The sequence below is a fragment of the Prosopis cineraria genome, unplaced genomic scaffold (genome assembly GCF_029017545.1).
Source record: "Prosopis cineraria cultivar Desert tree isolate PC_DT_omini unplaced genomic scaffold, ASM2901754v1 PC5, whole genome shotgun sequence".
NCBI classification, from domain to species: domain Eukaryota; kingdom Viridiplantae; phylum Streptophyta; class Magnoliopsida; order Fabales; family Fabaceae; genus Prosopis; species Prosopis cineraria.
This window is the reverse complement of record NW_026555336.1, coordinates 1,156,339-1,174,200: the sequence shown is the minus strand read 5'-3', so window position 1 is coordinate 1,174,200 and position 17,862 is coordinate 1,156,339. Positions and strand designations below refer to the sequence as shown.

Below are 17,862 nucleotides of genomic sequence, written 5' to 3'. Positions count from 1 at the left end.
AAATTCATCTTTCTTTTAAACCTTAGATTTTTTATAATCTCAAAATCAAAAACTAAAGAGAAAAAGATGGCTAAAAAATGTTTAAAATACTTATATAATCTTAAATACTTGTAAACTCACCCAAAATAACCTACATGAAGCTCTCTCCACGCCTGGGCTCTTCCTCACGCGCGTTGCATCTTTAAGCAATGTAGAAGAAATGGAACGAAAGAAAAAGAAGGACGAGGAGGTGGTGGTCAGATTGTGTTTTTCGTGTGACCTTGTGAGGTTTAAATATTCATCTGGGTCCCACTCCTTTACCTCCTAGATCATAATAAGATATATATATATATATATATATCCTCCTCTGTGGCTCCCTTTTCTTTTCATTTTTTTTCCTGTTTCTATTTATATATTCATCTGTCAATCTCTCTCTTTTTAATAATTTTTTATTTATATTATATATATTATTTTCTAAAAATATTAATTAAAAATTATATCCTAAATTAAATTTGAAAATTATTTTCTAACTAATTTACTTACCTTAAAATATTTCTCCAAAATTTCTATTAGTTCAAAAAGACTATTAAAATTAAATTGGGATGTTACAACTCAAGTCCTGCCGCATAGTAGATGTTTGGTCTTATACACATTATTGCGTACATTAGGCTTCTAACTATACTAGCATATAGAACTCTTTCTACCTTTCTTTAGTTGTCTCAATTTTAGGATCCATATTAGGACTAAGCATCACCACTTGAAGCTACAAGGGTATCTATGGTTTACATTCTTTATATTAAAACACTCAAAAATTTTCCTTATATATTCTCTTGTGAAAGAGAAAGGATCTTCTTAGAGAATTTCTTTGAATTTAACTCCAAGAATGTATTTTCCTTCATCCATGTCCTTCATTTCAAAATTCAATTAAAGCCACTCTTTAATAGTGATTATTGAATCCAAACTTTTGCCAGCCTAATAGAATATCATCAACACAAAGAGATGATATTACAAAGTTCCTGTTGAATCTCTTGATATAAACACAAGGTCTTCTTCAATCATTTGGATATATGAGGTTATTGCTCTGTGAAACCTCAAATACCATTATCTGGATGATTGTCTTAGTCCATAAATTGATCTATTAATTACAGACTTTATCTTCTTTTATTTTTCAATGAAATCTAATAGTTGTTGCATATAGATTTTTTTCATCTAGATCACCATTTAGAAAAGCAGTTTTTACATCCATATAGCACAACTTTAAGTCCAGACTATTTACTATTGCAAGAATCAATCAATAGAATTGAAGCGCAAGCGGGGGGAGGAAGTAACCTTATAAGCTATTCCCTCTTGTTGTGTGTGCCTTTTTGCTACTAAGCAAGCTTTATATTTTTTTAATTGATTTATCTACCTTTCTTTTATTTTAAGAACCACTTGTTTCCAATAATCTTTAGCCATATGGTAAATTAACTAACTATTTCCATATTGGTTGGTCTTTATGGAATTCATTTCTTCTTCCATTGCTTTCTTTCATTTATCCTTAGTAAGTCCTAATAAAGCTTCATTTACAGAATGTGGCTTATCATCATCTTGAGGAGTTACCACCAATGCTTCAACCTCAATTTGGAAGCGTTGCTTAAGCACAATTTCTCTATTACTTCTCCAAAATGAGGTCTCTTGTGAATTTTGATTCTTTTTAGATCTTTTGGCAGACCTTTTAGAGCTCTCATTTAGATCAGCATTTTGTAATGATTCAGGCCTATCTATTCGTTCTACATTATGTTGCTCCCGTGTCTCATAAAGAGATATAGTTCGATTAACTTCTCCCTTGCTAGAAAACTCATTTTTTAAAAATGTAGTATTCCTAGATTTAATTTAAGTTATACTTCTATCTTCATTTTCACCAATGAAAATAAAATCCTTGATTGCTTAGTTAGAGTATCTAATAAAGATACATTTTTTCCTTCTTGGACCTAATTTTTCATATTTGTAGGAATTATCATGTATATGTGTAGTTGACCCCATGATCTTAGGGTAGTTAAATCAGGTTTACATTTTAGCCATAACTCATAAGGTGTGGAAGTAATTGATTTGAGGGCACATGATTTAGTATGAAGGCTGCAGTTGCAGTTAGCAAACACCCCAATACGAGATTGAAAAATTTGCTTGTGCCATCATTGACATAACCGTGTCAAAAAGAGTTCTATTTTTTCTTTACCAACTCTATTTTGTTATGGAATGCCATGAATAATTAGTTGTTTAATTATTCATTTTTCTTATAGAGTTCTTTAAATTAATCAAACAAGTATTTATGTCCTTGATCAGTTCGTAACTCTTTAATTTTATTGTTTATTTACTTTTCAACACCATTAATGTATTTTCTAAAGTACTTAAGAGCTTTAGACTTTGTAATATCAAATAGACATGACTAAAACATAAAAAATATCAATAAAGGTAACAACATACCAAGCTCCGTTGTTTTTTCCTTACATTCATAGGACCACATATATCAGAATGGATTAATTGTAATGGATTTCTAGCCCTAACCCTTTACTAGAAAAATCTTATTGCTTTACCAGTTAGATGATATTTACATAAGGACATTTTTATGTTTATAATTGGACCTAGCATTCATTCTTTAGCTAGATTAATTATTCTATTTTAATTAATATGCCCTAGTACAGCATGCCAGATATTCATATCAATGTTTTTGGAAGATGTGGAAAAACAATTATAAAAATAAACTTTATCAATATATCCATAATAAAAAATTTTTGAAAAGAAAAAACACACCATAAAAATTGAATTGTATGTAATGTAAACAACCTTGTCATGAAAATTAACAAAAAACCTAAATTCTAAAAGGCAACCAATAGAAATAAGTTTCGTTGAATGTTTAATGCATGTAAAACATCGTGGAGAACTAAGGTTTTGCCACCTCGCAAGATCAACTTTCAAGTTTCAATGCCTTTCACCTGATCCTCACATTATTTCCAATTTAAAGCACTTGCTTTGATTTAGCAATCAACAATACTCTTAAAGGATCTACGATCCTTGGTTACATGGTTCTGTGGAGCCCAAGTCTATAATCCAAGAAGATGAAATAGTTTCCATTAGAAAAATATTACTGGAAACATAAAAAAAATGTGAATTTACATAATCTACAGCACCTGATTATGTCACTTTTTCTTAAGACATTCTTGGCAAAATAGCTTATTTTCTGACTGGCAAAGCATTTGACCTTCTTTAGGTCATTCTCTTTTTTCCACCCTTCTTTCCCTTTTTCTTGAAAGTTTGTTTTTCATTCTTTACCTTCAAGCCAGTCTTGTTACCCTTCTTTTATTGCTTCTTGCCTCTCTTAGGCTTAGCATCTGAAGGACCACCTTTTCGACAAGGTAAGCTTGTCCAAATAACTTGTAAGCCTCCAGACATGCATCCTCTAGCTCCAAATACTTAGCCACATCATTAAAGTTAATGATGCTTTCATTATGGGTTAAGTTAACCTTCATATGCTCCTCCAGCTAGTTAGGAGCGACTTGATTACAACCTATATTTATTGTTCATTAAACACATTTTGCTCGACTTCCTTAAGTTCATGAATCATGTTGGCTATCACCTTAAGGCATTTTGCATAGGATTATCCAACTTCAGCTTGTAAGTATCAAACTTGATTGTCAGCCTTTTCAATTTGGTGATTGATGTGCCCCCCAAATTCTCTTTTAAGGTGGTCCATATGGCTTGAGCTATGGAGTGCTTTTCAAATTCACACATTAGATCGTTTGCTAAAGCATCTAGAAGTGTTATTCATGCAATATTACTCTTTCATTTCCAAGCCACATATGATTCTTGTCTCTCATATTTAAGTTAGTTTCTTACCTTTAGCTCAACTATAACCATAGTTCATAAGTCAACGGCATCTCGCTCTTTGAAAATATATGACACCTTACAGTGCCATATATCCTAATTGACTTCATTTAACTTGTTGCCTTTATTCAATTCAGTGATAATTTTTTTTTGCCATTCTTAGTCCTGATACAAAACTATTCGACATTAATAATTTTTCTATACTAGACCAGGAACAAAATACTTATGAGAAATATACAATGTCTTATATTTGTATTACTCTTTATTAGAGTGATAATAACACTATTAGGTTAATGATCAGGAGGCTACGTTTGTATTTTTTCATCACATTGATTCTAACAAAATCACTACCATCTATAAAGAATTTTATAAATATTTTTATAATCATTATATTTGATCTTAAACGACTCATCATTTAAGAACTCCCATTCAAACGAAGCATATACAAAAATCTATCATAATAAAAAAAATAACATGCTTCATAAATCATCAAGGTTTTAAAACAATATATATGACAAAGCACAAATTCTAAAGAAAAAAATAGGAAGTTATTTTACATTTTTTTAATGTACATACCTAAAAAGACAACTCTTAATTATGCCTTTATATTTTCTTGCACTCTCATCCCTTTAGTGGGTTTATTCTATAGAGGATTTATCACATACGACTTGTTTTGCTTGTTATGTTGCATAAGTTCTTTTCGAAGTTTAAAAATTTTTCCCACAACCAAGGCTTCTTCTTCTCTTGTTATGAAGCTTGAATATGCTCTTACTATTAGGGAAATGTGATTTGGCCTTTTAATTCCTTTAATATCTCTCTTAGTTATATCTTCAATCATTAAAAGAGTGAAAGGTTGTTCACATCTTCATCTTTGTCTCGAAGATTCTCATCACTTTCTGATTGATATTTTAGTCTCATCATCATATGCATCTCTTTATATTCTTCTGGCACATCTTCGAGATCAACATTAAGAGATTCTTCAGGATCAGAATCCTCAATCTAGGGTTCATAGTCCTCTTCTTCCTCTTCGAAGGGTTTCGGGTCAGAATCCTCAATAAGAGGTTCATAATCTAGCTCATCCAGATATTCAATGCCAACTAAATAATTTTTTGAGTTATTAGTACTGTTAGAAGCCTCTTGCTTTATGTTTTCCTAAAAAGAGAAAGATATAAAATTTTTAAGAATTTTTAAAAATGATTATACTTATAAAATGCATTGAGTAACTCAAAAATGAACTTTAATTTTGTCTCAAATATAGGCGAATAGAATATCAAATATGAAGATCTTGAATTTAGGACTTTTTGAAGACAAACCTTATTGGAAGTCTCAATCTCCTTCACGTTTTACTAAAAACATTTTGGATAAACAATTCTAAAAAAATAAAAAAAAAGAAAATTCCATTCTTGAAGTGAAACGTGCTCATCACACTTTGCGTGATGACATGCACCAACAACTTCAAGGTAGGGTCCATCATGTGCTTGTGGGTCCCACATGCCACGTGTCTTTACTATTAATATAAATTTTTTAATTCAAATTATTTATTATTAATTATAATTCAAACTTGTTTGGGTATTCTTTACTTGACTTGTGGACCTACTCTTCATTTTTTTTTGGATTGGGCTGGCAAGCCCATTACAAAAAATTCTTTTTTTTTTTAATGTTTGAAGGCTTTTAGGCTTGTCAATCTAAAATTTTTTTAAGCAAACATTTTTTTTTTTTGCTTTGGATGACTGAAACATTGTGTTTCATTTGTCATTGACCTCCAGTTGAGTTAGATTGACCTAGTAACACCGGCAAGTCGGGTCTATCAAACCTGAAAACTTTCAAAGGTTGTATCTCCTCCATCTGATTTTCATTTCATGCATTCTTGTTTTTTTTTCTTTTTTTTAAGCTCTAAACATTTATGCAATCCACTTACCAAAAAAAAAATCATTTTCAAATACTCATTTTTTGGTTTGTTTACGATTGTAACTTTCAACACCTTATATTGCATGTAGAACACATAAGAAAGTGTGTAGCCATATATAAAACATTTGTATCAACCAAGAAACATATAAACATGTTTATTTCATTGGAACAATGATAAAAAAATAGATAGAGGCACGTGTATGAAAACTAATAAGTGGAAAAAAAAAATGGAGCAGGTAGATTTGCATATATATATATATATATATAGAGTAAGTGAATCAAAGTCTCATCATTATACACAAAAAACACAGCATAGGAATAATTAAGCTTTGATATCAATCTTAAATTTTGGAGGAGGAAACTTATCTTAGATGATGTACTGGATGAATGTTGTATGAAATTTGGGAACGGAGTCACAAGATCAAACTTGATTCTTTGACTCATCAAATACATAGGAAATGAAAAACAAAGAAAGAGCCAGAGATCCTTATGTATGCACACTAAAAAAAAAAAAAAATTTTCTGATCATTTGTCTCCCATGTAAAGCACCCACACCACGATTAGTATGGAGAACATGCAGGAAAAACCATTCCCACCAACATTTAAAATGGCTTATGGGAATATTACAATTCTAGCCCCAATATTATTACACATAAATACTCAAATCTCTGCAATATTATTATAAAGCCCCACTCTAGTTGGGCTATATATATATATATATATATTTATTTATTTATTGGCCTTTGATCCACTTAGGGTGAACAACCCAACAAAAGTTAACATAACAGCTAGATATGGGTGTTGAAAACCAATCTCTATTATGACAAAGTTGATGCAAGTTAATATGATGATAAAATATTAGATAATGATTCCCATAAATTATATAATTTTAATATATAAAATTTAAAATATATTCATTTAATTTCTATCCCATTTCAAGTACCTGTTGGCTAATATATTAACCTATTCATGACTATTGCTGGTTAAAAAAAAAAAAAAAACTGTTCAGTGACTACAGGAAAAGTCTTGCTAGAACAAAAGGAGCAACTTTAATTGGGCTACCAAAAAAAAAAAAAAAAGATGGAAGCCACTTACTCTTGGGCATATGCAACTTGATATAGACGGCTCTGAGAGATCAGAAGGGCAAGCGGCAAGTGGGTTGGCATGGTAACTTGGCCTTTGGTTTCAGTTACAAAGGCAGAACAGTGGCAATGCCATCTGCTAGGAACGAGATTCAAGCCTTCATGTTGTCCAAATATATCAAGAGAAGGGATGGCAGACGAAGATCGGGTTCACAGATTGTGTAGGAGCCTGTCTTTCATCTTTTCTCTAGTATTATATATACGCTGTACGAGGGAGCTAGATTGCTTTTGTTACCCGTAAACTGTTATTTGCTACTCTAATTTTGCCAATAGAAAAGTTGTTGAATGTGCTACTATGATCATCCACCCCTTGCTGTTCTAAGATAGTGGATGATAATAGGTGGGGCATTGTAGAGCACCATTTCAACTACTCTAATTGGCTTCCTGTCTGGTTCAAAAAGAAAAGATAAAGTAATTATTGGTATGAAATCAGAGATGCCTTTTGAATTTATGTTAATATTTTTCCTTTCATGGAAAATTTTTGTTTGTCGGAACTCCTTTGAAGAAATTTTACCGTCCCTGTCAAAATGACAAGGCTACAAATCCATTAAAAAAAAAGGCAGAAAAATCTTTATTAAAATATAATTATTAATTATAAAACGAATTAGACGAATTTCTTAATTTTAAAGCATGCAACTTTTTCATTTTCAAAATTGTTACATGCAAAGGATACATAAATTTTAATTTTGAACAAATCGAGTAATACTGGGAAAAAACCGAATAATTAAAAGTATAAATGGGCGCGTAAGATGGAACTGAGAAACCGTGGTGGCCGGTATCTATTTGTTCCTTTCGTAAAACTATAGTCTATAACCATCTTCGTCTCGCAATTACATTTCACAACCTCTCTTCCCCGAGTTCTCCAATTTACCATCATAACGCGCAAAAAATAATGACCAGTTCTTCTTCTGCTGTAGCTCGCAAGGTTAGCCCTAGTTTGTTCCATTTTCTTTGCCCTGTTTTCCATTTTGTATCGATTGTTTTGTTTACCTTGTTCTATTTTGACTCTCATCTTAAGGCTCTCAGTAAGATTGCCTGCAATAGGCTTCAGAAGGAACTCGTCGAGTGGCAGGTTAATCCTCCCACTGGTTTCAAACACAGAGTCACTGACAATCTCCAGAGGTATTCTCTTTTTTCTTTCATTTTCTTCATATTCATCTCCGGATTTGTTTCTTTGTTAATACATAAGAAATAATTTTTTTTTAAATTTTTGGCTGTTGCTTGAGTTTTCTGGTAGTCGCGCGCACGGGGCTTCCTAGTCTAATTGATTTAGCGGGCTTTTTTTATTTGGTTCTGGCTTAATCTCGCTTTTGACGATTCGTCCGCCCCCCTTGCCCTTGTTTTTAATTTGGTTTATCGATTGAGTGCTCACCTGTCTCCCCATGTTCTGTTAAATTGCTTTTATTGATATTTCTCAAAGGTGGGTTGTTGAAGTGACTGGTGCTCCTGGGACACTTTATGCCAATGAAACCTATCAGCTTCAAGTTGACTTTCCCGAGCATTATCCCATGGAAGCTCCACAGGTTGTGAATCCTACTCTGTAATGATGTCTGGCATTCACTATTGCTGGGAATTGGGTCTTTTCAAATTTTGGGTAAATTGATCCAATCAATTTCTCTAAAAATTTGTTGATTAAGCTAGAAAACTTCCATCCATAGTAAATGTTGTGCCATGTCAACGACACCTCTAAATATTTGCTGATCAAGCCATAAAACTTCCATCCATGGTAAATGTTGTGCCATGTCAATAGCACCGTCTTATGCATCTTCACTTTTGCTTCTTTCTCCGCACAGTTACTCAGTTGATCTCTAAATGTAAGAAAAGATAAAATAACAGAAGGGAGAGGATTTTATGTGGCCAAGAAACTAACTATTAAATTCTTTAAAAGTTCAGTTAACACCAACGCAGCATGAAAATAACAGAAAAGAGAGAATTTATGACAATTTGGAAAGCATGCAGATCATGAATATTTCGAGTCCACTGCCTCTTCCTTCTCCATTGGATTGGACAATTCTATCTTTTGGGCCATGACAGCACATATGGGAGATAAATCGGAGATTTCATCCACCTATTGAATAACGAGATGGAATATGTATTAATGCGTAATGAGTTGATTTCTATCTTGCAACCAGCTCCCTTTTTACTTTCTTTTTCAGCTGCAAAAATGAGCAAGACAATACTTTAAGAGAGGAAAGGTTCTTTTGTGGACTTTGATAAAGCCAAAGAAATCAGAAGGGAGGTGTACAAAATGTCCACAAGTATTGGTGAAAGGAGGAACGAATTACTGATTTATTTATCCTTTTCACTAGATTCATATGGATGCTGAGGCAAAAAGTTAATTTTTCAAAATAAGTTGCTGTTCCTTTACGTATCTTGCATATGGAGTATCTCTGTTCACATTTGGTGCGATTCACTTGCCAACTATCATGGGAAAACTTGTAGTTTGGAGGGTCACAGTCACTGAATCTTCTGTGAAGAAGCAAATGTGAAGGTGAATGAATCAGTGAGTATAGTTTACAGATGTCCTCATATTCTGACATGATGTGACATTCACCATGGTGGACGATTTGTTAGGTTTTATGGTGGAGTTCTAGAGAAATTTATTCCGTCAATTTATCTCAAAATTGAGAGATCCGGTTTCTTAATGCTGTTCTATTCTGACTTTTATTATGTGCGTTTAACAGGTCATTTTTTTGCATCCAGCTCCATTGCATCCCCATATCTACAGCAATGGGCATATTTGTCTAGGTATGTGTTTTGGAGGGGGGTTGAATGCTAGTTTTTCTAGACCTTATTACTTTGTTTTGTGGTAAACTTTTGATACAATATTTTTTTGGGCACAACCTATTGTTTGTTTTTGTTATAGCACAGCCTTTCATTGGATGTTTTTGGTACGTCTAGTTTCATTTATGATGGGTACATTTAGTTTCCTGTTATTCATGCTTTTATTCACTATTTCTTTGGATCTTGTTAATTAAGTTGGTGATTTCTTTGTTGTGATGATACATGATTATTATTGCTTACTCTTACTAAGATGCGAAGGAAAGAGTGTGCCATTGAATAGTTGTTTTAAGCTCCACTGATGTCTGGAAAAGTAAATTCACTTGCTCTATTGAACATGTCTTTTTTTGATGTGGTTAACCTCTTACTTATATAGGACAAGGAGATGGAAACGGATCCTCTCATTTAAAGTGGGAAAAGGGCTCTCATTTTAATTGGATCTTCATCATTCAAGAATGACCCCAAAAAAATGTCATTCATGAAAGGCACACAGCATAAAGCACCTTCATTACCATCAACCCAAATGCCATTTCCTTCTTCCTTTTATGCATCAGACTGTTAGAGCTTCATGCGGTGTGAATAGGTTTTGCTGTTTCAATTTGTCTTTTGTATTCCTAAGCTTGCTAATGCACGAGGGAGAAGAAAAAGGACTCTTACTCCTCTAGTTTTATTTATAGGATAGAAAGAGAATGTTTGTTTCGTTCTTTTTTATAAGACACCTCAATGATTATTTTGTTCATCTTTACTATTTTGTCCTATTAAATATAAGGAAGTTTATTAAATACTAGAGTATTTTATTTTAAAGTAGGTATATTTAATAGGAGTAAAGTTAAAAACTTGCTGAATTTTTAAACAGAGTTATAATGAGGTTAAGGTTTTCCTTGGTTTCAATGAAAATAATGGAAGTGATACATAAATAGGATTAGAGGAGTAACTTTTATCTACTCCACTCTTGAGAAATTGAGAAAAGTGGAGTAGATAAAAGTGTTAATGGTGGTATCAAGAGTGGAGTAGATAAAAGTGTTAATGGTGGTACCCTTCTTTTCTTTGTTAGCCATGGAAAGAACTAGATGAAAGTGTTTAGAAATAGAGAATTTGACAAACAAAGTTTAACAGTGAAAGTGACGTTTCATTTAATTCCAAACTCTAATCTATTGTTTTCTACTGTCTGGAGCAGTCTGCCTGCTAAAAGACGGAAGTTACAGCATCCACAAGGGCTGTGTCAAAAATTGTTAGCTTCCAAGTGCATCGGGTGCTGTTTCACTCGCAAAGATAATCTAACTTACCTTAGACATGTACAACAGCAAAGCAATGGGAACCAAGATATTTTGGGGAAGTTGAAATAGAAACCTTAGATCTCAACAATCCACCACTTGGGTGTTGGGATTTTTCACTCACTGACACGATCAAATTATGCTTTCTTTTGCACGGTTTTGATCATAGCCTTATATTCCCCAAAAAAACAAAAAAAATCAGAGAGAGAGAGAGAGAGAGAAATAAGAAGTAGAAACCTCAGAACGGTGACCCACTGGTGAGGGAGAAAAAATACCCAATTGGAAGAAGGTAAAGGATAGCAATCGTGTTGGTGAGAATGAAATGGAAACTATAAAAAACGTGATTGAAAAAGTAGTGATTGAAAAAAGCTGCATGTTACTGGCTCATGAAGCTGCATTGCGTGAGAACAAGACGGCCATGGCATTTTGGTTGGTTTAAACGAAAGTGCTTTCTCTTCTTGGGTGCCTTACATTTTTTATATCATTACATTATGCAGATGAGAATGTTACGATGGATGTGTGGACATACACGTAAAGATAAAATTCGAAATGAGCACGTACGCGAAAAAGTGAGGGTGGCACCTATTGAGGAAAAAATGATAGAAAATTGATTGAGATAGTTTAGGCATGTACAAAGAAGACCAAGGGAGGCACCAGTGAGAAGAGTGGAACATATAACTTTGAGTCCGATTAAGAGAGGTAGAGGAAGGCCTAAGAGAACACTCTTAGAAGTTATTGAATGCAATCTCTTAATTAATAATATTCCTAAAAGCTTGATAAATGATAGAGCACAATGGCGTCTTGCAATCCATGTAGCCGACCCCACCTAGTGGGATAAAGGCTTATTGTTGTTTGTTTGTTGTTTACATTATGCAGATGCTGGAGATTCAACTAAAATGAGAATGCGTTTCCTGCTTAAAAATGAAAGGATTCATTTTCCAAAGGAGATAGCAAAACCATGGTGTTACTGGGGAACATTAAGAAGTTTTCACTGCGGTTTTTTCCATTTTAGAACTTTTCTCTATTATTTTCTAGTCTGTTTTTCTTTTGTGCTTTTTCTGCTGGTTTTTAGTGACATGAGTTTATTATGTTGTTTGCCCATTTTATTCTTTTCCCTATTCATTATGAGAAGTAACCGTGTGTTTTGTTACTGTGAAATGGTCAAACCTTTCTATAAATTCTATGTAGATGTTCAAATATGAGATGTTGTCATATAGCTCTGTTTAGAGTTTGCTGAGTCTGAGGGGGGAAGGAAGGTTGGAATGCATTCTTTTCTCCACCAACTTAAAGTTTGTTGATGATCTTGATCGGTTGGTCTAATATATGAACGTGGCAGCATATTAGCATATCCGTAAAATCTATTTCAAAATTCCTTTCTCTTCTTGATGGGTTTAGTGTTGGGGGAGAGCATTAGCTTTTGTTAAACCACCTGATGACTTGTTCAGTTTGACATATGAATGTGAAGTTTAGTTTTCATCTCTCTTTTGGGAAATTATTGTTTGAAGTCCTTCAATTTGACATCATTCTCATTTCTATGCTTAGTTCATAACCATACCGTGATGAACTCCTGCCAATTCTAGTCATTCATACTTCATAGGCTGACAAAAATAAAGCAGGATTTCCTTGGTAGTTGATAGTGGTGAGCTGACACTTAATATGCTTGATGAACCTACACAGATATATTGTATGATTCGTGGTCCCCTGCGATGACAGTTAGTTCTATATGCATCAGTATTCTCTCAATGCTTTCAAGTTCAACTGTGAAGGTGTGAATTTAGTGATTGCGAATATTTTATCTCCCAATATTTATTTCAACTGTAGTTATACATGTGCATGCTTTAGATGTTGCTGAATACTGATTCCACAAGGCATATTATATACATTTGCTCCAATCAGGTTTTGATAAAACACTAACTTAAAAAGTGATTGGAAATGTCCTTACTTGTGACTATATTCTACTTGGTCCGGTCATAAATGAAAGGGCTAAATAATTAATTTACCTATATTAAGGAAATTAGTTGAGTTAGCTATTTGTGAAAAAATGAATGTTATGTTCCTTGGAATATCCCTCATTTTAATCATTTACATTTGAAACTATCCTATTGATTGGTTGATTGCACACGTTATGTGTGCAATCAATAGTGATTGGAAATATCCATACTCCTGACTATATTCTACTTCCTCTGGTCATAAATGAAAGGGCTAAATAACTAATTTACCTATATCAAGGAAATTAGTTAAGTTAGTTATTTGTCAAAAAATGCATGTTAGTTTCCTTGAATTTTACCTCATTTTAATCATTTACATTTGAAACTATCCGATTGATTGACTGATTGCACACATTATGTGTGCAATCAATCGAGATAGTTTGGGAGAAAAATAATAAATGTGGGAGACAAAGGAAATCGATGTCTCATTTAGGAGCAAAGTAATCTTCTTAACAAATTTCTACATTTAGGACCGGAGTTAGTGATTAATATTCCCTTGTCTAAAAGTTTGCATTTTGCCCTGGAGAATGACTCTATCTCGATCTTTCGTGCAGCAACGTCCTGAAGATGATGACCGCTATGTAAAGAACTGCAGAAATGGCCGATCTCCCAAGGAGACAAGGTGGTGGTTCCATGATGATAAAGTATAATAACTGGTTTTACCTGATAACTTCACAGTAGAGGAGTTATCCATTTGGAAGAAAAATGAACACAAATAACTTTCTGAAAATTCGGGGTCTAATTTTAATGCATAAAAACAATTCTGTAAATTGGCATTTCCTGGTACTTGTAAAGTAAGTAAACAGTGTCTCAAGCAACCTGAAAGAGGAAACAAACTCGGAAAACTGTAGTTATGGGATGCGAGGTCGTTGGATTTGGATATATATACTCTGACTACCTCTCAAAATAGATGATTGATTATGGTCAGTGCATTTGGGTCTTGTGATTTCCGGGGTGTTCTACCACTAATTGCTAACTTTATCCGACATATGTGGAAGAACTGTGTAGTTTTTTTCTTTGTTTTTTTTTTAAGCTGAAGATTTTTTAGTCATGTTGGATTTTGTCATGTACTGATTTACCGCCAATTTCACAAGGGAATGACGACCATTTTTCAAGAATGTCCGACTTATTTCTGACATTAGCGTCATAAAGGTCACCAGAGAATGAAGCGATTTGATAAGCTAAAAATAAAAATGCGTATTTATAACTGAATCATGTTGATGCCAAAAGGGAAAAACGAAATGATCATAGTCCAGACCATCCGATCTTTGAAACTAGACCATCCCAACTTCTGGAAAACTATTGGCCAAAAAACAATTCTTGAAAATGGACGGTCATGATTTTGAAAAACCACGGACCAGTATTTTGCCCTTCGTTCTTGGTAGTGAAAGTACCCCCTGAGGATTGCGTCAAATCCAGCAAGGCCTAAGCCTAGGCACAGAAGATAGGGAAACATAATTCTTTCGGCCGATGAAAGTAGGGAAACTTGTTCATTATTTAAGATCTCTGAGTCATCGTTCTTCATGACCTCAGAAGACGGCAAGAGGGAAAAAGAAAATCCACAATCACAATGCGTCTTTAGTAGTTGCCATGAGATAAAAGGAAGGTGAAAAGGCTGAATGAGGCTGAAAAGAAAGTGAAATTCACCACAGCTTTTTAACTAGTCGGAAGACCCACTTGCCTTCGTCTGTTAGTAGAGAAAGGTGGGATGGGACTCATTCCTCTTCCCCTGCAACTAGAGGTGGGAAATGACAGGGATCTTTTAAGCCTGATTTTTTAAAAATTATTTGATTTTAAAAGTTTGATCTTTAGGATTCACCTAAAACCTTTTATTATTATTTTTTATTTTTTAAATATTTTAAAAATTAAAAATTTTAATTATAACATTTCATATTTTTAAAATACAAATTATAATATTAAAAAATTAAAAATAATAATGTGAAATTAAATTTTAAAGTATAAATTCAATTTTAAAAATAAAAATATTTTATTTTTTCAAGTTAAAATGAAAAAGGGTCTAAAATGATGGCTTGAGTCGGAAGCCGTTTTTTAAAGCTTATTAAAACTGGGCTTCACAACTTAATTTTTTTAAAAAATGATTTTTTTTTAAGTTTAAATTTTTATAAAAAAAATTTAAATGGACGATCTGTCAGGCCAGCCCTTAGTCTCGCCCGACATTCAACAAACAAAACAAAACAACATTAATGTCTTCGAACTTTTTCCTTCACCTCGTGGGATTATACTTCTAAGTACTAGTCCTCCCTATTGCCAGCCCATGACACTGTTACTACCTGGGGAACCAATTACTCGTCTATCCGTGTGATTGTAATTTCAAAGACAAATATATCTGAATCATATGTGGACATTACAAAATTTAAATCTCTTAATCATTGTTTAAATCTCTTATTCATTGATGTACTAACAAAAATTCTTTTACTTTGATTATGGGCTTATGGCGCAGGGCAAGAGAGGGAGGTTAGAGAACTGGGATGCTTTTCCGAAGTGGAAATAGTGTTCAATCCCTTTTTAGAACATTAAAATGCACAATTCCGAAAAATAGGAAAGGCCCACCTTCCTTTGTACGGTCAGCCACTTTATTGTTTAGACAGAAAAAGACATCGCTTCAAATGGTTTGTCCTTTCTTTTCTATCTTTACTGATGAAATCAATTCTTGGATCGTAAAGCTTCAGACGCGATGATGTTTTGGGGTTTGTCTAATGATCTAATCCACCAGGGGATTACCGTAATGGGCTTTCTTATGAGAATGAATGGCGATAAACAAGTTTAGCGGCCATCAATCAAATCAGGACGGAGATTGTTTACGCTACACATGAAGAAGAATATCTCGAGGAAATGATTGATGTTATTTCATCACTTGCTTTATAGACTCTTTCACATGGAGAAGAATATCTTAAGGAAATGATTGATGTTATTTCATCACTTGCTTTATAGACTCTTTCACCAATTTTGCATTATTCGCAGTTACACTCCAACCTAACTTTTTCGATTTCCCTTTAGCTTTCCTGGTTTGGAAAGCCTATTCACTGTTCACTGTTCTCCCATTCCCCTGCTTCAAGTGTTTTCTTTTCTTTTGTTTTTTTTTTTTTGGCCTGCAAAGTTCACACCTCTTTTATATATCCGAACATGTACTGATACCCCTCAGATTTATGTGTTTGGGAAGAAGGAAGACAGAGCAGATAAACATGGGTCGCGGAAAGATTGAGATCAAGTTGATCGAGAATGCCACGAACAGGCAGGTCACCTACTCCAAACGGCGCAATGGCATTTTCAAGAAAGCTCATGAACTCAGTGTTCTCTGTGATGCCAAGGTTTCCCTCGTCATGTTCTCCAAAAACAATAAGATGCATGAGTACACTACTCCTGGCTTTACGTCCGTACTCTCTCCCTCACTCTGTCACTCCTTTTTCTGTTCTATTTTCTTGCTTTCTAACATCTTCTGTCAGCAGAACAAAAAATATAATAGATCAGTACCAGAGGACCTTGGGGAATATCGATCTCTGGAATGCCCAATATGAGGTTTATTGGACGCTCGTCTTTTACGTAATATTTAACGATTGTGTTGGGTGTTTTCCTGGTGAATCCTTATGGGTTCTGTATGTTTGGCAGAGGATGCTCGAAAACATGAAGAAGCTGAAAGAGGTTAACAATAAACTCAGAAGACAGATAAGGTAAATAGATCTAAGGATAGTTTTTATGCGCTTTCTGTACTCCAAATTTGATCGATGGAGTTGTGATTTTTCAAGGCAGCGGATGGGTGATGATTTGAATGATCTGGACTTCCAACAACTACGCAATCTTGAGGAGGACATGGTTTCTGCCTCGGCGATCATACGCGAACGAAAGGTTAAATCTTTTGAAGTACAGCTGTTTTTACTTTTTCTCCGTACCTGCGTCAAGTTTAATCTGCAGACGCTGAAAGCAAATCCGGGTCGATGTTTTCCCCCCCTTTAATTTGCTGCTTAACCATCGCTTCAAGAACCACGCGTCTCTCCCGTTTGGTTTCCTAATAAGTTAAAGAAATCCAATTTTCTGAAGTTTCTCCCTTTTCTTTGGCTATTCCGGACGATTTATTTGATTTTTCTCTTCTTCAGGCATTTCTTATGCATGTATATGCTTTCAGGGATGATTGCTGGTTATGTTTACACTAATGTGGTATATTCGTGTATGTTTTCACAGCTTCATGTGATCAAAACTCGCACCACTACCAGTAAGAAAAAGGTCAGGAAATCACCCTTCATTCCTTTCGTTTTTGTTTTTTTAATTCACTCCCGTGCACACACAGAAGACACACGAGATTCTTCTGAGAAAGCATCGGTTTTTTACAATTTTCTGGTGGGACTGAATATGAAGGTGAGAAGCATGGAGCAGATGAACGAGAATCTGCTGCTTGAACTTGTAAGAACGTTTGTTGTCCATACAGATAGTAATGGAAGAACGCAATCTGGAATGGACTTTGTTGTGATGATAGTTTGATGGAATGTGTGTAGGAAAGGTGTGTGATCCATTCACAATATCTGGTGCACGAGGAAGGAGATCAGGAATCAGCAGTTACAGTGGCCACTGGCGCCTCCAACTTTCATGGACTGGGCCACCAGCTGCCTGCCCACATGAATCTTCACCATCATGGAATGGGGTTGAGATCAGAGGATCTGCGCCTCGCTTAAGTGTATCATATTGGCGTTGGACTTGTAAATTTATTTTCGCTTTCCTATCCTTTACTCGAAAACACTAATCTGGCTATTCTGCATTCATGCTTTGCTGCTTGTTTGCTTTCTTATATTAATTTCTTAGTGAGTCTTCGTATCTTTGCTACGTTTAGTATGCAGCCACAAATGATGCAGAATGGAAAACGTCTAAAGTTTAGCAAACACGAAAACAGAAACATGGAGAAAGATTGAGTATATTTAA

At 34.2% G+C, this 17,862-nt stretch overlaps 2 protein-coding genes across 4 annotated transcripts; both read left to right on the top strand.

Annotated features, from left to right (window-relative positions):
• Window positions 1–7,666: 7,666 nt before the first annotated feature.
• LOC129311180 (probable ubiquitin-conjugating enzyme E2 16) lies at window positions 7,667–13,860 on the top strand. Of its 3 annotated transcripts, XM_054953251.1 has the most exons (6): window positions 7,667–7,815; window positions 7,909–8,012; window positions 8,311–8,413; window positions 9,575–9,638; window positions 12,623–12,711; window positions 13,488–13,860. In XM_054953251.1, exons 1-6 carry the CDS (start codon window positions 7,783–7,785, stop codon window positions 13,581–13,583), a joined length of 489 nt encoding a protein of 162 aa, XP_054809226.1. In that variant the 5' UTR covers window positions 7,667–7,782; the 3' UTR covers window positions 13,584–13,860. The 3 variants fall into 3 exon arrangements, with proteins under 3 accessions (XP_054809226.1, XP_054809228.1, XP_054809227.1); XM_054953253.1 differs by lacking the exon at window positions 12,623–12,711; XM_054953252.1 differs by lacking the exon at window positions 13,488–13,860 and having other exon boundaries at window positions 10,048–12,656.
• Window positions 13,861–15,838: 1,978 nt separating this feature from the next.
• Window positions 15,839–17,737, top strand: LOC129311897 (agamous-like MADS-box protein TM6). The gene is made up of 7 exons (XM_054954382.1): window positions 15,839–16,324; window positions 16,401–16,470; window positions 16,561–16,622; window positions 16,698–16,797; window positions 17,131–17,172; window positions 17,305–17,349; window positions 17,442–17,737. The coding sequence occupies exons 1-7, from the start codon at window positions 16,101–16,103 to the stop codon at window positions 17,616–17,618; spliced, it is 720 nt and encodes a 239-aa protein (XP_054810357.1). The 5' UTR covers window positions 15,839–16,100; the 3' UTR covers window positions 17,619–17,737.
• Window positions 17,738–17,862: the final 125 nt, after the last annotated feature.